Here is a 22500-nt window from a genome sequence, read left to right as displayed (position 1 = left end):
GTAGCATGCCCTGACTACGATGCTGAGACTGATACAAGGGGGTGCAAGTTATTCAAATGGTGTGATGTTGAAGAGCCTATAGAGTGGCAAAAAAATGTGATTTTGGGGTTAATGGAGGAGAAGCAGGAGCTTAGAAGGGAAGTGATGTTGCTGAGGCACAATTTGAAGACAGCAAATGAGAAGGCAAGGAAGATTGAATCAAAATATATCATGCTGAAAATGAAAAGGGTGGATTTATGTGTGTTAGGGCTTGGATTTGTGTACTCCTTGTTGTTCTTGTTTGTTTATGGTACAATATATAACTATGTAAGGGGTTTATTTAGGACTCTAATTACTATATCAAGCATGTAGTAGCATATTATTAATTAAATATAAGTTACCTTTCAACTATTTTCTCCTTTGCATCCTTCTAGCCATTGCTAGGTCCTGAATATATATAAACAAACTAATTCAGAATACATGTGCAGATTATAAGTTAAGAAAATGTTAGCTAATTCAATCAAATCACATACCTGTAAGGCTTGGCTAGTTATTGTTTGTGAAGCTTGTGAACCCCTGGTTTGACTGGCTAAATGAGTATTCTTGGCTGAATGAATATATGGTCTGCTCACCCTCATAATCTGAATAACATGCTACTCTTCTTTGTGGGATTGTGTGATTGAGGGGTTGAGTAGGTGGCTGCTGTGTGGCTGCTGTGCTGTGGTGGCTGCTGTGGTGGCTGCTGTGCTGTGGTGCTGCTGTGGTTGGAGAGTAGCAACTCTTTGGTAGCCACTTGGGTAGGTGTATACACCTACACCTCTATGGTGCATGGGTACAGTAGGTACATTCTGTGCACGGCTACTAATTGACTCACTTGCACCCATGCGCACAGACTCTGTAGGTACATTCTTGCAACCTCTCTTGTTATGCCCTTGAACACCACATAGGCTGCATGTCATTACTGAGCCTGTTTTTTTCAATTTCCCTGAACTTGTAACTTCTCCAGCTGCCTTCCTTCTCTTCACTTGGCGCCTATTGTGCACTTTCTTGAGTTTTGGTGCATTTACCAAAGTTTCTGAACTAGGCCACTCTTCTGCTCCATTTATAGGCTCCAACAAGTAGTCATATGCCTTCAAATACACTGATTTGGTGAAGAATGGGTTAACATAATGTTCTGGTTGATCAACTTTGTTCCAAATTGCAACCACTGCATGTTTGCATGGAATCCCACTTATTTGCCATGCATTACAGCTGCAAGTTCTAGCTTCCAAATTACAACATATTTTGTTTGTGTTGCCCCTTCCCTCACCCCATAAGAGAACCCCCCATCCCAGAATGCATTCCATCCCCTAGCACCAATCTTGTGCTTCTCAACTTGCTGTTGTATTCTTGGACACAACATCATCTCTTTCTTCCCTATTTCATCCCTCTTCTTGTGTAGCCTCTCCATTATCCCCTCCCTGATGTCTTCCAACATAGTAATTATAGGTTTATGCCTTGAGTTCAATATGTAGGCATTGAAAACCTCACTCATGTTGTTATCCACACTATCACAACAAGATAGAGGAGTGTAGAAGGCTCTACACCATTTCTTGTAGTTCCTATTTAGGAGATTCATCAGCAGCTGCATTAGATATTATCCTCATCTTCTCTAAGTTAAGCAAAAATTCATTTTCTGTGGTGCTCTTAGCCATGATCCAAAACTGCTTCCTATACTCTAACCTACCACCAAACACCCCTCTGAAGTTACAATACACATGCCTTGCACATACCCTACTCTCAGCTTGGGGAAACACATCTGACACAGCCTTCAATAAACCTTTCTGCTGATCAGACATGAAAGTGTAACAGCACCTTCATTTGATAATAAATCCTCCCCTAAAAATGTCAAAAACCATGTCCAACTAGAAGTTGATTCAACCTCTACTACTGCCCATGCAATTGGGAACATTTGGTTGTTCCCATCCCTCCCAACAGCAACTAAAAGTTGTCCACCATAGGGTCCTTTTAAAAACATCCATCAAGAGATATAAAAGGCCTACATCCAGCTAAGAACCCCTTTTTCAGTGCCTCAAAACAAATGTACATTCTTTCAAAAATATTTCCATCCATCTTAATTATCACTGTATTAGCTGGGTTACTTTTTTTTATCTCTGCAGCATACCTTGGCAGCAAGGTATATTGTCCATATACTCCCCTACAATCAAACTTTGCCCCTCCTCCTAGCTCTGTATGCTACATTCTGCTGACCCTAATCCCCCACTCTAGCCAGACTGTCTCTATTATATCTTGTAGCCTCAGATAAGGATTTATTTTGAACTTGCTCTTGTAATTTTTAGCAATCCAAGAAGCTGTCATGTTTCTGTTTTTAGGGGCTCTTCCACAAGTGTGCTTGGGCACCAAGGTTTTCACCATAAAGTTTCTCTTAAACTTCTCCAATGAAGCCCAAATTCTCCAAGGACATCCTTTTTCCTTGTTCATGCATCTAGCACCTACCCTGTTGGGGTCATTCCTAGTGAATGGTAGTTCTCTCCAATCTCAATTGAGTAGTCAATTAATGCTTTTCTGAAAGTCTTTGCATTTCAAACTGTTGTCCTACAAAAAACTTACACTCAACTCCAACATCCCCTCCATCTACCCCTTTGCTGCAACTGGTGTTTTTTTTTTTGAAGGTGCAGCTTCTAAGTACCCATACTCCTCATCTTCATCTTCACTATGACTGTCAAGATCAGTATCACCTTCAAAGTCACCATCAAATAGATTTTCTCCTAATCCCTTAGTTGCAGATACTCTTTTTAACATCTCTATTTCTTCATCACAAGACTGTTGTTTTTTCTTTTCATCACTGACTTTGGTCCTGACACTAACTAATTCATCATCATCCTCATCTGTGCCTTCTGTATCATAGTCTATATCTACATGGGGTTGGGTCTAGTATGGTCAGTATTTTGAGGAGGGACCAATGCCTCATCTCCATCACACAACAATTGCACTAAGGACCCTTCACCACCTAAGGACCCTTCACCACAATGAATTGACCCAACTCCACTCCATCCATTACCCACCCCAAATGGCCTAACTATTGCATGTTCTTGTACACATGTACAAGCTTGTATTGTAAAAGTAGTGCTAAAAATGGATCAAATAATTGCTTAGCATAGCCCAAGAATCTAATACCAGTACTAAAGTCTTTCCTAGGATCAACAAAATGCAGCTTAATGATGTTATTATAACCCAAGTTGTCTATGATTTGTTTTACATATGAAGCATCAACATTATCAGGTAAGTTTTCAAACACACTTACTTGACCACCTTCGTATCTAATGTCACCATGTACAAACCACTCTCCACCATGGTGCACACTTATGCAAGGTTTTATTTCCATAAAATCTGTCATACAAAAATTTATATACTAAAGTAAGTGCAAGGAATGGAAAAGCACCAATGATATTGTAGGATCCATAAAAACCATTCATATATATTATATAGTAAAGAGTACATAGCATTCATTACTACAAAAATTGGCAAGCTCCAACCAATTACATAACATACTAAAGTTTTTTGGAGCTTGCATTCATATAAACAACAAAACAAATCTGTCATAGCAGTGACAACCACCCTAAATAAAGCCAGTGGCTGTCACATTCTACCCCTCCTACAGCTATGACAGAGGCAAAACAAACTTAACCCAACCCAAAAAAAAAAACACCAACTTCCTTCATCTTCAATCCTCTTTGAACAACCATGGAAACCCATCAAAGTATTGAGTCATGTCCTTGTTGATCCAAGCATGGAGGTCCCTCCCATTGTTGTAGATAATATCATCTATTATCCACTTCTCAATGTGCCTACGATCATTAAGCCAGAAATAATGACTACTGCCATAAGTTTTGAGTCTCCACCAAAGCCTCCATTTCTTACAAGTAGCTCAAGCTTGTACTGATCCTCCCACCTTACCCTAGAGAAAATGTGGGTCACTAGGATATCTTGATGCGAACACAAAGGGTGTGCATGGGTAAAAGCTTCCATACCTAGTCATTAACAGAAACATAAAAAATTAATTAAATTTCACTTAACCCTAATCTGTATAAATTATACTTTAAGTTTAACAACTAAACTTCATAAACAATTAACACTCACACAATCTGCAAAACCCAAATCCCAATTACAAAAAAAAATTATTTTACTAAACATCAAACCCTAAGCGTCATCAACATGCAACAAACAAATCCAACAAAAAACAACTTAAACTAGTTCCAAAAATCGCCTTTTTAAACAAGAAAACAACCAAAAATATCCTTTTTACTCCAGTTACAAACAACAACCGAAAAGTTAACCAAAAAGTACTAAAAAGGAAAACAAAAGAAATAAATGAAGTTCTGCAAAAAAAGAAAGGAGTAAATGAAGTTCTGTAAAAAAAAAAAAAGGAGTAAATGAAGAAGAATATACCTTCTTCTGAAGTCTCTGTAATTCTTGGGAATTTTGGAGGTTTTGGTGTTGGCCATATACTATGATTATAAATGGCGTAAATGAAGAGGACAAGGAGTTGCAGTGATTTAAATAAGGACAGTGAAAGAAGGAAAGTAAATATGAACAGTGAAAGAAGGAAAGTAAATAAAGACAAAGAATACAGAGAGTTGAGATAAATACCCGCGAAATAAACCGCCTCATGAAAAGTAATCATTAGGTGGCGTTTCGTGTTGCACACGCGCCTAGGAAAATGTACCAAACGGCGCATTTGACAGAAATTGACCCTAAACTAACGCCCGTCCATTTTCAGTACCTTAACTGGTACAAATGAAAGTTCAGTACCTTAACTGATACTTTCTTCAAAGTTGAGTACCCTCCTAGACACTTAACTCTAAGAAAGCTTGATATAATTAAAGATCTAAGAACAGCAATTAACAACAAACTAATTTTTAGGCCTAGACTACCCCCGAGTAATTATGTCTGTCATCTATTAATATCTATAGAAATATATTAAAAGGCGTGCAAAAGAAAGCCTATGTGCCACGTGACACTCTCCTCACATTTCTAATGCAAATGTTTTATGTCTACATGTAGACCACACTTTAAAAAAAATGTGTAAGTGCAAGGTATCGAACACGTGACCTTTGAGATGAAAAGTAAGAGCTTAACCATCAATACACTATGACTTTGTTGTCTAATGTTTCAAATAAAATATGATGAAGTCTTGTAATAATTGTAATTAACTAAAAATACTTAAACAAGTATATATACATTTCTAACACTCTTGTTACCTAACTTATAAGAGGATATTGATATCATATTCTCTTACCACAAACCCTTTCAAAATATTGTGTTCAAACTCAAACCTTTCAATTTTTTTACTTATCGACGTGAATTTTTCAATTTCTTAATGGATAAGAAATACGAGTAGCAAAATAAATTTTGAAATTTTAAAATAATACTCCCTCCGTCTCAAAATATAGTTCCCATTTCCCTTTTTTCACGGTAATTTATGCAAGTAGAATCTAAGAGGGATAGTAAAGAATTTTTGTTTATTTCAATAAATGTTGTATGGGAAAAGATGATTTTAGGAGAGAGAATGGAAAATAATTATTGAAAGAGCATTAATTGTAACATTTTGGTTGAATAAACAAAAGGAAAAAACAAAATTCAAGAAGCAAATAAATGATGGGACACGGTTTTTCTAGACAAATTACGGAAAGATGTAGAACTAAATATGGAAATGGGAACTATATTTTGGGACACCCAAAATGGAAATGAGAACTATATTTTGGGACGAAGGGAGTAACATATTTGTTTATTGTAACTGACCCGAGGCATCGCCCGGGCATAAAAAACTAGTTTCACTCTAAAATGATATTTAGTTTAGTGGTTAAGACTTCAGTATATATGCTCATGACCACGGGGTCGAACCTTATACAAAGTATTTTCTTTTTCTTATTGTACATGAATTAATGAAGGTAAACACTGTAAGGGGAAAGCGCAACGTGGTATCGTTCCTTGTTATGAATGCCTTCTAATATACTCCCTCCGTCCTCTATTAGTTTACCCCTTTCTTTTGCACAAAGTTTTAGGAGGAATAGTATTGTGGGGCATACAAAGAGAGAGAAAAAATATTATTTATACTTAAAGTTGAATATATGTGTGATGAAAAGTTTATGGTCTCATTCCAAAAATAGCAAAAAAAGAAAGGGGTAAACTAATAAGGGACACCCGAATAGGGGTAAACTAATAGTGGGCGGAGGGAGTATTAGTATAGATAGATGATACCAATCCATGTAAACTCAAGCATTTAATACGAAAGCAATCGGGATTTACCATCATTGCTTACACTGTAAAAATGCATTTAATTTATGTAGCACTTCGGTTCAGTAACCGTACCCTTAAAATATTTTTTATCGGTACGGTTACCACCCATTTAGACCGGTTTTCGATTTTTCGCTTTCAGTTTTTTATGAACACCCTACTTGTGTTGTGGAGGTTAGGGTTGTGCAGTTTTGGACCGAAACGAAAATTTTTGGTCCGGTCTCCGGTCTATGAAAACTTGTGATTGCGAGTTTCCGGTTCGACCCGGACCGGAATGTAAGAGAATTCTTTTTTTTTTTGTAAAAATAGGTTTGGAGGTTAAAAAAAAGTTCAAAACTTAGAAAAGTTATAAAGTTAAAACTCAGCATCTGTATTGCATTGAAGATTATTATTTTTAATATTATTAGTTTTTAATCTATTGAATTTATTAATATGTTTAAACCTTAGCTAAAAAAATTTTTTTGAATAAAAAAACTACAAATTGCGGTCCGACCAGTCCAAAATCGGACTGAACCGGAACCTGAATATTCCTGTCCGGTCATGGTCCAAAAAATTTCGGCAACTGTCCATTGGTCTAGCCGGTCCGGTTTTGGACCGGTGCACACCACTAGTGGAGGTAGCTGTGAGCGTTAATATGTGGAAGTAGTTGTAAACTTTTAGTTGTGAGATAGCTATCTAAAGTACTAGAATTTGGTAAAAGTAGTTGTTGGCAAAATTTTAATATGTAAATAATATGCAAATATGGTAATTTTTGACAAAAGCTACTAAAAAGCTAAAAGCTACCTCCAAAAAGCTATTTCGCTGAACACCAAATTTTTCAAAAGCTAAAAGCTAACTTGAACTTATCAAAAAGTTTTACTCACCCATTTTTATATGAGCAATTACTAAAGTGATTGCTAATAAGCCCGTTAAACCAACTAACCATCTAATTTCGAGGAACCGAAAAGGTGAAACTGGACCCAAACTCGACTATTAAAAAGATATTTCCTCCGTTATGTTTTAAATGAAACGTTTGCTTTTTCATGCAACTCAACACGCTTTTTTTTTATCATTAATATGTTTATTTGTGCACACGTAAAAAATATAAAAAAGTTATAATTTGATAGTATGCATCGAGAAGAATCTACCAAGACCCCACTTAACTATTTTTTCTTTACATAATGGCGATAAATTGGAGTCAAAATTGATCAATAAATAGTGTCATTTCACCCAATATTTCATTTAAAACAGAACGGAAGAAGTATGTAGTATACACTATACAACAAAAAAAAGACTAAATACAACACATAAAAATTTAATTAACTTAAATATGGTTAGAAACTTTTTTGCCTCCTACCGTTCTTTTGGTTGCGTCTAACTAAGTTCCAAAGAAAGAGTGAGAGAATAATTAGAGGGATGAATACAGCATTGTAATCCCCCACATTTTTAAAGGATTTTCATAAATATATTAAAATATTTATGTAGTTATATTTAAATCCAAATGAGTTTGGAAAATGATTTGACTTTTAAAAAGGGTTGACTATTTTACAAAGTCAACTAAAAATATTTTCATAGCTTAATAAAATTGAAAATGTTTTAATTAAGCATGTCTTAATAAAGCTTTAAGTATTAAAAGATTTATTGAAAAAGAAGTTTAATGGAATCGAAACTCTAAAAGGATAAAAAGGAAAAGAGTCTTGATGATTAAAGTCCTAAGTTGATCATCTTATTAGTCATCAAATCTTTTTAAATCTTATCTCTTTTCCTAAACCTAAAAGGATTAGCCTTTTGTAAATATCCTAAAACCCAATTATTTTATCCCACACAATTATTTTATATACATCACGCCATTCATATTTTCCTCCTCCTCTCACTCGACTCTCTCTCTCTCCTCTCTCTTTGTGCGTGAGTTCATATTTTCCTCTCAAAGATCGTTTCTTCTTCGCTAAGTAACGTTTCTTGTTGAACAAGAGACGTCACAAATATTTTCTTGAGCCAAGACATTGCTGCCGCCACCTCCTTGCTGCTGTCATTCAGTTCCGGCGCTGCCTTGCCTCCTTGTTGTGGTTGTTTTCTTTTCTTCTCTCTAAGATTCCATTAAAGTATTAATTTTTACATTATTTTATGTTATTAGCATGTTTATGATTTAAATTATGATTTTATATGAAGAATATATTTTCGGTTTTCATATGTATAAAAATAATAATTTCAGATTTATTATTTTTCAGTTTTATTATGAAAGATATATTTTTAGGGTTTTAAATCACTAGAAACTATATATTTAAAGTATGAATATGAGTTTTGATTAGAATATGATTTTTATATGCATTAAATATATTTCAGAAGAGTTTATAAATTTTTATAAATGCTGGAATTTCAGAAAGTTTGTATTTTAAAGGTTTTTAATGATTTTTAATCACTAGAATAGTTGTACTATACTAGGGATTAAAAATAACGAAAGTTTAATACATAAAAACGATTTTAAAGACGTTTAAAAGGGTTTGGGACGTTTTTAAAGTTGCTGTAAATTTTTAGTTAAGTATTTACTTGGTTATTTATTTTCTAGGCGGAGAATTCATAGTAGGGGACTTTTAGATCGAAAAAGTGGCCTACCGTTTCGTTTACACAAGGTACGTACATAGTCTACGTGCTATATGGTTTAGAAACATGCCTTAGGGATGTTTTTATTTATTAGTATCATGTATAGGACTTGTTGTTCAATATATGTTTACTGAAATTGTTTACATGTTACTTGCCTGTGTGCTACATGTAAACTAAGAATATTTATGAGTATGACTGTTTGTATGGAAGTTTGATGCAAGCAGATAAGTTCAGTTTTTGGTATTAATTCGTGAGTGAATTAATGTAAGTAAGTTGGAATCATGTGTTACATAGATTCTTGGAGATTATTTATTTATCTTATAAGAACCGTGGATCTTATTTGGTAAGTATGAGTTATACCTATATAAAGGTACGATTTCTGTTGGCTAGTTCAACAAAGGATAAAAAGAAATAAAAGGAGTCTTGATTGATAAGTTGTGAACACTTGTTAATCCAAAGATAAAAAGGATTCTGTTATGATTGTGTGATTACTATTTATGTGTTATTTGCTGGTTGTGTCAACACAATAATAAAATATATTTACGTAAAGTGAAACGAGAATAAGTTATAGACTTTAGACTAGTGCACGTCTAGAGTTGGACACTAAGGGTTGGAGTACAGGTGGTAGCCCATGGCTTTTCTAGGATTGGATTGATCACCATTCCTCTTTATTCAAAGGTTCCTCGATATCGCAGGTCATTCTGGAATACGTGGTACTCCCGTATTTCCTATTTTGTTGGTCAACTCGTCCAATAACTATTCCATTAAAGTAATAAAAGTTGGGTCAAGTGTAGTTCAGTAAAAGTTGTCTGTAGAGTATTATTTACTTATGTTATTATTTATTCCTGCAAGTTATGTTTGTAGTATCATGCTTAGGATTATTTATGTCTGATATGTAGTACTCAGCTTTGCTGATTACGTGCTTGTTGTGTGTGTGATCATGGCTTTGCCTATTGATCCCGTGGTGATCCTTCTGGTGAGCAGAGTCAGTATTGCATTGACATTACAGGTTCGCAGATGCATCACATTGGGAATCTGGAATGGAGAGGCTTATACTTAGCATAGTTTAAGTTGTTTTCGTAGGGACATCTTTACTTAAGTTTGAGGTTTATTTAGTTGGTGTGTTTTAGTTTCCAAAACACTTGTCATTTATTTCATAAGTTTAATAAAGTTGATTTTATTTTAGTAAGTTTTCCGCTGCAAAATTCTGAGTAAGCCGAAACGTTATCACACGGGCGATAATGCCTGGGTAATTCTCTAAGTTTTATATTATAAAGTATTTTCTAGAAAGAGAGAATTATCGGGGTGTTACAAGAATAAAGTCAAAAATTATCATAGTCGTCTATGTAATTCAGGCGAGGGGCATGGTCTGGGTCTTCTGTGTGGATCGATGGGGGTGGAGTGGGCTGGGTTCGTGGGGGGAAGATGGGTGGTCGTGAGCAATAGGCAAGAGGGATGGCGGGGGGTAGTTTTTTGAGCGACAGAGTACTTGAGATAGTCGCCACCGTCGAGCGGGGGACAAGGGCTGGCGCCGACGTAGCGCGTGAGGAGGAACGACGATGAAGAAGGTTGACTGTTGCTGGTGGCACTATTAGTGACTTTTTTTTTTTGAAAGAGAAATTTCATTAATTGAAGGCCAAACGGCATCTACAATAGGTATTAAAGTAAAACAAGATACAATTAAACAAAACTAAATCAAATTCATCTTCGAAGAAACTATAATGAACCAGATCGAACAATACAGCACAGCCCTCTCGTATTTACTGAATCAAACAGCTATTGATGAGGAAGTCTATCATTCTGATATAGTTTGGGAAGAATATTCTTGATTGAGTCAAGTTGACCGCATCTGAGATTCCAATACCTTCATGTTGAGTCTCGAACTTCAACCAATGAGAATAATTTCTCATACATAAAAATAAAAGAACCGTACTCACAACTCCCATAGGGGGAGAAGGAGATTTCCAAAACAGAAACTAAAAACCCCATAACAGGGTTTGAGAAAATCTCATAAAGAGATACTAATTTATTGAACAAAACAAGAAAATAAATTAAAAACTGGAAATAAAAGGGGAGAAGGGGCTTACCATGGATGAAAACATCCATGGCAGCCCCTAATTGATGAAAAAGGGGTAGAAGAGGCTAGGGCGGTTTGAGAGAGAGAAAAAGAGAGGGGAGGCTAGGGTTTTTTTAGATAAAATTACCATTATTAGTGACTTTAGTGTGTTTGTATCACTAGTGTTTGGATCCTCTACAGTTGTAAAATAAGTTTATAGGGTAGAGTTTGAGCAATATCAACCATTGAATAAAAAATCAATTGCTCATATATATTCTTTTTCCAAAATTCTCCTATTTTTTCTCATCAAAGTACAATCCCTATTTGCATTATTGAAGGAAAAAATTCTAAAAAATTCCTAAATTAAAAAAATCCCCGAAAAAGCAATCCAGCCTTAAGAATTAAGATGTTATGAAATTCGAATGAAAGCACCCACTACATTAACGACGTGGCATCTCATGATTGCTTCTTACTGTGACGGACATGTGAACATAGCACCAATCTAGGAACAACAAAGGTAATTTCCCAAGTCCCATCCTTGATTCCTTTCTTTAAAAAAAAATCCCCTCCAAAAATTCCAAATACTCCTCTTTTTTCTCTCCTCATCACTCCAGTTGTCCCCAAAAAATAATAATAAAAAACACAAGGAAAAAAAAAAAAGAAGAAACAACACTCACACACACAAATCTTTTAGCGCCTCCACCTACTACTGCCTCTCCTCTTCCCCTTTCTCTCTCTCTCTCCAAATTATCCCCAAAACCCTAATTCTTTGTGAGGCGCAAAAAACACGAACCTCGAAAAACCTCCTTCAATGGCGTCCGAGTTGACTCAGTTTCAACACTCACAAATGGCGGCGATTCTCGGCCCCGATCCTACTCATTTCGAAACCCTAATATCTCACTTAATGTCCACCAACAACGACCAACGTTCTCAAGCAGAATCACTCTACAATCTCTGCAAACAACATCAACCTGACGCACTCTCTCTCAAACTAGCGCACCTTCTCCAATCTTCTCATCACCCTGAAGCTCGTGCTATGGGAGCGATTCTCCTCAGAAAGCTCTTAACTCGGGATGACTCCTTCCTTTGGCCTCAACTCAGTGGTTCAACTCAATCTACTGTTAAAACTGTTCTTCTTGCTTGCGTTCAACGCGAGGATGCGAAGACGATTTCGAAGAAGTTGTGCGATACGATTTCTGAACTTGCTGCTGGAATTCTACCAGAAAATGGATGGCCGGAGCTTTTGCCGTTTATGTTTCAGTGTGTTACTTCGGATAATTTGAAATTGAGAGAATCGGCGCTGTTGATTTTTGCGCAATTGGCTCAGTATATTGGGGAGACTTTGGTGCCTCATTTGGATACTCTTCATAATGTGTTTTTTCAATGTTTAGGAGGGAATTCGAGTGCTGATGTGCGAATTGCGGCTTTAGGAGCAACGATTAATTTTATCCAGTGCTTGACGAGTGCGGCGGATAGAGATAAGTTTCAAGATTTGCTTCCTCCGATGATGCAGACATTGACAGAGGCTTTGAATTGCGGGCAGGAGGCTACTGCTCAAGAGGCTCTTGAGTTGTTGATTGATTTGGCGGGGACGGAGCCGAGGTTTTTGAGGAGGCAGTTGGTTGATGTTGTTGGGGCAATGTTGCAGATTGCGGAGGCTGAGACCCTTGAAGAAGCGACGAGGCATTTGGCGATTGAGTTTGTCATTACACTTACCGAGGCAAGAGAGAGGGCTCCTGGTATGATGAGGAAGTTGCCTCAGTTTATTCAACGCTTGTTTGGGATTTTGATGAAGATGTTGCTTGATATTGAGGATGATCCTGTGTGGCACAATGCTGACACTGAGGATGAGGATGCCGGGGAGACTAGTAATTATAGTGTTGCACAGGAGTGTTTGGATAGATTGTCGCTTTCGTTGGGTGGCACTACTGTTGTACCTGTTGCTTCGGAGTTGTTGCCGGCTCTTTTGGCGGCTCCTGAATGGCAAAAGCATCATGCTGCTTTGATTTGTTTGGCTCAAATTGCAGAGGGCTGCTCGAAGGTACTATCTTTTGAGCTTTCAATAAGATAGGGGTTTTGCTTTCCATTTTAATGTCTACATTGTGTTTATGCTTTGCTGTTTCTGTTTCTGTTTCATACTCGTAAATTATATAGCTTGCCGGTTAGTGTTAGGGAACTGAGTTGCTTTTGGAATTCGAGTGGCCAGGTGATGATAAAGAACTTAGAGCAAGTGGTGTCCATGGTTTTGAATTCGTTTCAAGATCCACACCCACGTGTGCGTTGGGCTGCCATTAATGCAATTGGTCAACTATCAACTGATTTGGGGCCAGATTTGCAAATGCAGTATCATAATCGTGTCTTGCCTGCTTTGGCGTCCGCTATGGATGATTTTCAAAACCCTCGTGTTCAGGTATTGAAATTGCTGCTGAGATCCTTTGTTTAGACTCTTGCTTGTTTGTTTAAAAGGGAAATTATTGATGTGAGTTGGTAGTTATTTTTGTGACACGAGCCAGCATGTGTGTCTAACTTTGATGTTACCTATGCTTAAAATGAGAACCAAACCTAAATCTATCTGCTTTCTAGTTGAGATGGATCTTTTTCTTTCTATATCGTTATAAGTAATGGTGCAGTAGCATTGTTGAATTTCAGAATGTTGTTGACTTGAGGATACAAATCTTAGTATCAATTGATTGTATGACCCAAAAGCTCAGTGATGATTGCCATCCTGACTAAGATTTAATTTTGGTAAGATCATAGTGATAGCTATATAAAGTTTGATATCAGATTGGTTCTATATTTGACCCTATTTACCCTGTCCATCTTATCAATAAAACTTTTGGAGCTCATCAGTTTTACCCTGTTGCATTGGTGCACGCATTAGTAGGCACATATACGTTTGAATATTGGCAAAATGTATTATGAAATCTAGCTAATCAATCATAGTTACTAAGAGTATTGCATACTTCCTCTGTTTACCAATAGTTGCAACACTTTAACTTTTACATTCTTTATGTAATAAATTTGACTATAATTTATTTCTTATATATATTTTTATTATGTAAAATGTTTTTGGATTAGTGTGAATGTATATATTTAAAATCTCAAGTATCAACTATTTATATTATTTCAGTAATAGAAAATTAAAGATGTTAGTGGTCAAAGTTTGTTCTGGCAAATGTGAAAGCCATTGTGTTGCAACTATCGAGAGACGGAGAAAGTATAACTTTTGATCAGATTCATTAGTTTAATTGTAAGGCTACTGCAGTGAGCCTAGGTAGAAATCTTGATCCCAATTCCCAACACTATTGATTGAATGCACTAGTTCAAAATGTGTATATAAACTTTAAATGTAATGCTATTGTGGACTTGTGGTTACACTTTTGTGTACCCTATATAGCGTTTACCAATGTAATGTGATGTGATATCTGACAAGCTCTGGTTGAGCTTTGGCTGGAGCTGTTTCTGCCCACCTGCTTGTATGAAATGTGTGGCATCATGCCCTCTAGTCCCAAAACTTTTACTGAATTTTCCACTTTTTGTTATTTACTTAACTGATGCTGTTTGTCGGCTAAACTTGCTAAAGTAGTCTAAATCATGTGGATCCATCATAAAAGTAGGCTTGCACTGATGTGTAAGAATAACAATTATCCAAGTTCCAAGTGATTGTGTCGGCTTCTGATATTAGAGAGCTAAAAAAACGGCCATCATCTTTCTTTCAATTTTTTTCTCTGCTTTGTACTCTAGTTATTGTTTTTTCTCATTTCTAATCATCACGTTTTATAAATTTTTACAAATGGGGAATTCTTGAAAAGTTTGCATGATTTTATATTTGTTTTGTCCATCGTATTCATGCTGTACAGGCACATGCTGCTTCAGCTGTGTTGAACTTCAGTGAAAATTGCACCCCAGAGATTTTAACGCCTTACTTAGATGGTATAGTGAGCAAATTGCTCGTCCTCCTACAGGTACCTTCTTCACTTGCACAATAAACCTTCTAAATTTCCATATGTGCACGCATCTAAATTTTTTCTTTGCAATGTCATCTAGAATGGAAAGCAAATGGTTCAGGAAGGGGCCTTGACTGCATTAGCATCTGTTGCTGATTCATCACAGGTAGCCATGAATACGTTGTTAGAGCCTTGGAGGTACTATTGGTTGATGTTGTTTCTGACTATGTGTATGTACTTGCAGGAGCTATTTCAGAAGTATTATGATGCTGTTATGCCGTACTTGAAAGCTATACTGGTTAATGCAACTGACAAGTCCAATCGCATGCTACGCGCAAAGTCAATGGAATGTATAAGCTTGGTTGGAATGGCTGTTGGGAAAGAGAAGTTTAGAGATGATGCTAAGCAGGTAGTCTAGAATATATTTGCCCACATTCTGAAACAGTTGCTCTCATCGTCTTAAGTGGCTAAGAATAAGGCTTTATACATCTGATCCGAGTGTCCCTGCCACTGCTGACCCACCACTTCTATTTGTTGCTATTACAGTTGTAGTTGAAGGTCATAGTATAGGATCATTATATGCTGCTAGTTGTAGAATTTCGTTAATTGTCACTGGTCATGTAACTTTGATTTCATTTTTATATGTTCAAGGTTATGGAAGTTCTTATGCAGTTGCAAGGATCACAAATGGAAGCTGATGATCCAACTACCAGCTATATGCTTCAGGTTTAGATCTAAAATTTGATAAACTTCTTGTTATAGTTTGGATATCCTGTGCAGTTTCCTAGCGGCTTTTAAAAACAATTTGCTGTTGTATGTGGATAAATAACTATAATACATTTTTCAGGCATGGGCAAGACTTTGCAAATGTCTGGGGCAGGATTTTCTTCCTTATATGAGTGTTGTTATGCCTCCATTGCTTCACTCTGCGCAACTGAAGCCTGATGTGACGATCACATCAGCAGATTCAGATGCTGATATTGATGAATCTGATGATGAGAGGTAATGTTGTACTACCTAATACATGCACCATTATTCGGGAACTAATCATCAACCAACTTTGACAATCTCTCTTACCATTGTGTTAGAAAAAACATAGTTAGTTGGGATCTTGTTATATTCGTCTCAATGTGAGGATACCAAATATCAACTTTTTATAGTATTTACTTATACGCAATTAGAGATATTAATGTTCAAACTTCAAAGAAGTGTCTTGGAATACATGAAAATAACAAATCGTGCATGCATTGTGAAAAGGAGGTAGTATATTTCGCTCTGACTGCCTTCCGCGTGGTACTTTTGAGCTGTAGTGATGTGTATCTGTTGTACCTTTTTGCTAGGAGAATTTTCTAACATCTGCCCAATCTTCTGTTTTAAATAGATAAACCTAGAAGATGATGTGAAATAATCTATCTAAAACTCTCTCTTGTAGCCTAGGTTGCATAGAGACGGATACGGGTACGGAAAACGACAAAATTTCAAAATTTTAGGAATTGGTATGCGTATCCATACAGCATACGTATCGTATACGAGTACGAGTACAGGACCTAGTAGCAGTACCCGTGCTACATAGCTTGTAGCTGTCTGTATCCATATGATAGGACCTTTGATTATAGATCTGTTCTTATCACCAGATTTTCTTGAAGTGCTTTTTTTACTGATTTAAGTGATTTTTACGGTATATATTGATTCTTTTTTGATAAATTAAAATTTTACTTTAACTAGTGTTGTTGATAAATCTGATTGCTGCTGTCAAGAGGTAGGAATTTCTTGAATAGTCCATTGATGCGAAGGGGCTGGGGAAAGCTTGAACCCAATTCCTAAGAAACTTATTTTACTGAAAATGGTTTATATAAGTTGAAGATCAAGGCTAAGGGAACATGCTTCTTTAAATAAACTGATATATGGATTCTGATATGATTGCAGCATTGAGACAATCACCCTCGGGGATAAGAGGATTGGAATCAAGACCAGTGTTCTCGAGGAGAAAGCTACAGCTTGCAACATGCTCTGTTGTTATGCTGATGAGCTGAAAGAAGGTTTCTTTCCATGGATTGACCAGGTCATTCTTTATATTTTCTTATATTGTCTTTTCCTGGTTGATTGAGGCAAACATCCTATGTAGCAGAGTCCACAGTGGGTGAAGGCGTTTTGTTTGGTGTTAATAGATGCTTTAATATATTGCAGGTTGCACCTACTTTGGTTCCCCTTCTTAAATTTTATTTCCATGAAGAAGTTAGAAAGGCAGCAGTGTCAGGTAGTTGGCTTGTTCTTCATTTTACTGTTCTTACTTCTGTCAACTTGTAGCTTTGTTGATGTGCTTTCTGTTTGTGGTGCATAGCTATGCCGGAGCTGCTGCGTTCTGCTAAATTGGCTGTGGAGAAAGGGTTAGCCCAAGGTCGCAATGAGTCTTATGTTAAGCAATTGTCTGATTATATAATACCTGCTTTGGTGGAGGCCTTACACAAGGTGATATTATCTCTTCTATTTCATTCATATTTACTAGCACTGATGAGCTTGCTTGAGTTTGTTTCTCCATCTCGCGGGCAGAGTATTTATCTGACACTCCCAAGTCCCAACCCCATTGATCATGCAGGAACCTGAAACAGAGATTTGTTCCAGCATGCTTGATGCGCTTAAAGAGTGTGTACAGGTATGTCTCCCTAGTTCTTTTTTATTTAAAATTTTAAGACTTCGCTTTAAATTATTCACGTGTTTAAATTTCGACGATGGTGTTTGATTCTACCATATCGAAATTAGGCCCCCTCTTTTTTGTGTTATTCAATGGTAATCAGATTATTATCTGTCTTAAGGTCTTTCATTAGACTTTGCTTCAGGATGGGCAATGCATACATTTACAATATATTACCCACTGAATATTTCATGTTAGCTTCATATCATTGGTAGAAAAGCTAACTCGAGTGTTCTTTTAGATTTCTGGGACACTACTCGATGAAAGCCAAGTAAGATGCATAGTGGATGAGATAAAGCAAGTTATAACAGCAAGTTCCACTCGAAAAGCAGAGAGGGCAGAAAGGGTTAAAGCTGAGGATTTTGATGCTGAAGAAGGAGAAATTCTCAAGGAAGAAAATGAGCAAGAAGAAGAACTCTTTGATCAGGTGAAGTTTTGATGGTTGTAGTTTGAGGCTTAGTTTTTTAGACTTTTTTTTTGAATTTTGTGCTTATTTCAAACTTGTAAAGCTATAAGTTCTATTTTGTGTTTGAGCTAGGTTGGTGATTGCTTAGGAACATTGATCAAGACGTTCAAGGCATCTTTCTTGCCGTTCTTTGATGAGCTCTCATCTTACTTGACACCGATGTGGGTGAGTTCTAAATTCTCTGGGCGCTTGTTTTTGTTTATGTAATATTAGTATCATATGTGAATTTTGTAGGCTTTTGTTCTTAGCTCTTCTCTTTTTGAAGGTGCTTGGTCATTTTTCCTTTTTTTTTTGTTGGGGGTGGGGATTTCATAATAGAAGTAAAGGTTAAGCTCCATCCCCCTCTCATGATGGAGTCAACTGTTGTTTCCACAAATTCGTGGGACTCCATGAATCTCTGTTTTTTTGCCTGCTGTGCTGATTGAGGAGCTGTGTTATAAAAATTGGCTAGTTGAAGCAGGTGTGACGTGTGAGCCTTTGTTTGCCACACTGCACTGCCAATCAACTCCTGTGCTAAGCATGGACTCTTGGTGTGGAGGGGTATCCTGTTTGCAAATAATACCCTTCTACTGAAGGTTACTTTTGTGGAGAGTAGCTAAACAACGACCTTAATGTTTATAGGATTTCAGCAGACGTTTTTCTTTATTCTTTTTTCTGTGTTATGACTTGAGAAACCAACTGCCACTGTTTTGGTGATTGAAATTACATTGGAACTATAGCCATCTTAGGGTGCATTCTTTTTCACCTTAAAAAATAAAGCTTCAGATATTTAAGTTGAGATAAATTCCAATAAGTTCAGATAAGCTCCAATAAGTTTCAACACCTTATAAAATAAACGTCAATAAGCTTCAATCGTCTCAGATAAGTCTAGGAAAATTAAGGTGAAGAGAAAGCATCCTTAGTAATATTACATTCTCTAATTCATATGGAATCCTTCCATACGCGTTTCTGGGCTTGCTTTGTCACATATGTCAACGAGTTAATGAGGTTTATGGCATGCAGGGCAAAGATAAAACTACGGAAGAAAGAAGAATCGCCATTTGTATATTTGATGATGTTGTGGAGCATTGTCGAGAAGCAGCACTTAGGTGGATATCTTAACTAGTTTTTTTCACTTAAAGTTTCAATCTGTTGTTTGTGCTTTGTATATTTATTGCATGTATTGGTGATGCAGATACTATGATACATTCCTTCCTTTCCTTTTGGAAGCTTGCAATGATGAAAATTCAGATATTCGGCAGGTGAGTTGAAATTCTCCTTGTGTTTGTGTAATAGCAAGAGTTGCATTTAGTTATATAATTTGTTGGTTTACAGGCGGCTGTTTATGGTCTTGGTGTTTGTGCCGAGTTCGGTGGGTCCGTGTTCAAGCCTCTTGTTGGAGGTATGATTAATTTGTTTCGCTGTGCTATCCTAATCTTGATATCCGAAATACTATATCTTGACAAATAATTTGGTATCTTATTCAGAGGCTCTTTCAAGATTGGATGTTGTGACAAGGCATCCCAATGCTACACATTCAGAGAATGTGATGGCATATGACAATGCTGTCTCAGCTCTTGGGAAAATATGCCAGTTTCATCGTGATAGTATAGATGCTGCCCAGGTACTTAAAATGAGATATTTCCCTTCTTTTTTGAGCTGAATGTATGACTGTATGTGACTCCCTCATTTCTAAATTGTTTATGTAAGTGATAAATCTAAGAAGTCAAACTTTAATGATACGTCAAATGATGTGTTTGTTTAATTTAAATCTATATATGAAGCATTATCTATTTTTTTTCTAAATGGTGTGTTAATTCCAGATGGCTACCAAGCCTACCATGTTTGTTTTCATCCTTGTAACAGTCCTTTTTGACATGACAGATATTTCCGATGTGGTTGAATTGCTTGCCAATTAAAGGAGATCTAATTGAAGCGAAGGTTGTGCATGAACAACTGTGTTCCATGGTTGAGAGGTAATATGCTCGACATGCATGTAATTATGTCACACTATTTCCTTTCACATTCTATCTCAAAAGAAGAAAGAGGTTCAAGTTGCTCTTTTTAGTTTTTGTCAGAGTTATGGGAGTGGTGAAGGGGATTGTCTGTTGAATTTTCTATAGGCATGTACTTGTTTATTGTTTCTGTTCCACATAATATGTATTATCATAACATTTGCAAGTTCATTGCACTTTGCAGGTCTGATAGAGATTTGTTAGGGCCTAACAATCAGTATTTGCCCAAAATAGTAGCAGTATTTGCCGAGGTATGCCAAATTTTCTGATTTCATGATTATCGTTGCTCATTAAGGCTAGTTGAACTTGAACCACCATTATCCTGGGGCCACAGGATTATAGGTGTGCTCCGTCTTCCAGATATATGATATTTTTCCAATGCCATGTTTACCAGTAAATCAATGATATTCTAATGTGAAAAATCATACTTGCGGCAACTGGGGTTAGTACAGAGTAGAACTGACCAACTGTCTCGTTGCATACATTGTTCAGTGCTGCCGCTGTGTGTTTGAAAGTCGGGAACTGGCATCGTTTGTAGACTGTATAGAAGTTGCTCCTTTGCGAACCTTGATTTTTGTGCCTTTTTGCTTCTAGTAATATTGTAAACCAAGTGTGGCTCCATTTTACATTTGCTAATTTAGCCAGTGTGATTTACTGAGTTTTGCTGTTACCCACTCTGCCATATTATACATTTCTGCATATGTGCAACTAATCTTGTGCTCTTTCATGATTGAAGGTTTTGTGTGCGGGTAAAGATCTTGCAACAGAGCAAACTGCAAGCCGAATGATCAATTTGTTGAGGCAACTTCAACAAACTTTACCGCCTTCTACCCTTGCATCCACTTGGTCATCCCTTCAACCTCAGCAAGTTTTGGCCTTGCAGTCCATCCTCTCTCAATAGTTTAATTTATCTTATTTCTTTTTTATTGGAGCTCGCTCGTCTTGAGAGCTGGTCCATTGTTTTCTTTTCAATTATTCTTTTTCCATCACAAATTCAATCCATAATTCGTAATTTTTGAATGCGGCATGTAGTTGTGGGTCAATTTGGTAGCCTTGGCTGGGGCATATGATTTTGGTGTATAATGTGTATATTTTGAATTTTGTCCTTGATGGGTGATCTTGCTGAGATGATGACTTAAAAAAGATGATAAGGAAGTAGAATGTAAGGTCATAATTTTTGTCGTCTTATAGTCAAATTCTTGGCAGTTTGAAAAGAATTTTGTGAAGCAATTTTGGGTCTGTTTCTGCTGTACATTATGGTGTTTTTAGTTGAGGGGTGTACTTGTTGATGGTTTCAGATTATTATTTTATCGCCTTTTACGTTCCCAGCATACTCAGTTTACTCTTAATTTAAGAAATTATTATATGTAGCAATTATTATGAATTATAAAAATACCATAATTTCGTGAAATTCACCGCAATTTACCATAAAGACTTAAAAATTCGCAGATTTCTCCTCCAAATGCACAATTCGGTACAATTTAGAATTTACTTGTTTAGGAAAAAGCAAGATGTTGGGGTTTTGGTGTGGTTTATAATGCATGTGAAAATATGGAGTAATTCTTGTTTAAGACTGCCATGTGAAGAATTTATTGTATGGTCACCTAACTTTTCGACCTAAAAGGGTGACTTTAGACAAAGAGATCATATCATACCTTAAAGTGGTAATTTATATTATAGTGATATTCTTAGGAAAAAAAGGTCCACATCGTATTTTTTTTTAAGGAAAAAGTAAGGCCAACATTTGATAATAAAGTTTCGCCAAAGTTATAAAACTTTGAGGAAAAGAGTTCATACAAACAAGTTTAGATGACTCTTGGTGTCTTATCTTGCCACTAAATAAGCCACAATATTCCCTGCCTTCTTAACATGAGATAAAACAAAATTATAAAAGGAAAGTGACATATTGTAGGTCATTATAAGCTAGGAAAATTGGGGTGAAACCAACTAGAGAATTTTTAACCATGTTCACTGCATCGAGAGCATCATCTTCAAGCCAAAGATTAGTGTACCCAAAGTGCGAGCAATTTGATCACCATAAGCTTCACAACAGCGATCAAAATCTTCCCGTGGACATCTCGAACTACGACGCCAAGCCCCACATACACACCCTTAATCCTTACAATTATGAGCATCAATATTTACCTTGAGTTGTCCTTCAGAAGGGTATATCCAAGTTATTACAGATAAAGGGTGCGTTCTGTTCAACTTAAAAAATTAAGTTTCAGGTTCAATAAGTTCAGATAAGTTCAGATAAGTTCAGATAAGTTGCAATAAGGTCTAATAAGTGCAATAAGTTCCAATAAGGTCCAATAAGTTCCAATCAGGTGCAATAAGTTCCAATCAGGTCTAATAAGGTCCAATAAGTTCAATCAGGTCTAATAAGGTCCAATAAGGTCCAAATAGTCAATGTTTAATAAACATTTGTATTATTGTCCACTATTTTGTTATTCATAATTTCATATCACTATTAGCGGATTATGTTATTA

The 22500-nt window shown here is 36.4% G+C and overlaps 1 protein-coding gene across 1 annotated transcript; it reads left to right on the top strand.

Moving 5' to 3' along the window:
- Nucleotides 1-11468: 11468 nt before the first annotated feature.
- Nucleotides 11469-21263, top strand: LOC104906721 (uncharacterized). Its single transcript, XM_010695517.4, has 20 exons — nt 11469-12953; nt 13119-13322; nt 14773-14877; nt 14960-15025; nt 15104-15268; nt 15511-15585; nt 15707-15861; nt 16786-16921; nt 17047-17116; nt 17201-17328; nt 17456-17512; nt 17793-17978; nt 18090-18182; nt 19020-19105; nt 19192-19258; nt 19332-19398; nt 19484-19620; nt 19881-19972; nt 20196-20262; nt 20748-21263. The coding sequence occupies exons 1-20, from the start codon at nt 11724-11726 to the stop codon at nt 20910-20912; spliced, it is 3351 nt and encodes a 1116-aa protein (XP_010693819.1). The 5' UTR covers nt 11469-11723; the 3' UTR covers nt 20913-21263.
- The last annotated feature ends 1237 nt before the right edge of the window (nt 21264-22500 follow it).

This window comes from Beta vulgaris, chromosome 3, assembly GCF_026745355.1.
Source record: "Beta vulgaris subsp. vulgaris cultivar EL10 chromosome 3, EL10.2, whole genome shotgun sequence".
NCBI classification, from domain to species: Eukaryota; Viridiplantae; Streptophyta; class Magnoliopsida; order Caryophyllales; family Amaranthaceae; genus Beta; species Beta vulgaris.
The sequence above is the reverse complement of the archived record's forward strand: the minus strand, read 5'-3'. Positions and strand labels throughout refer to the sequence as shown.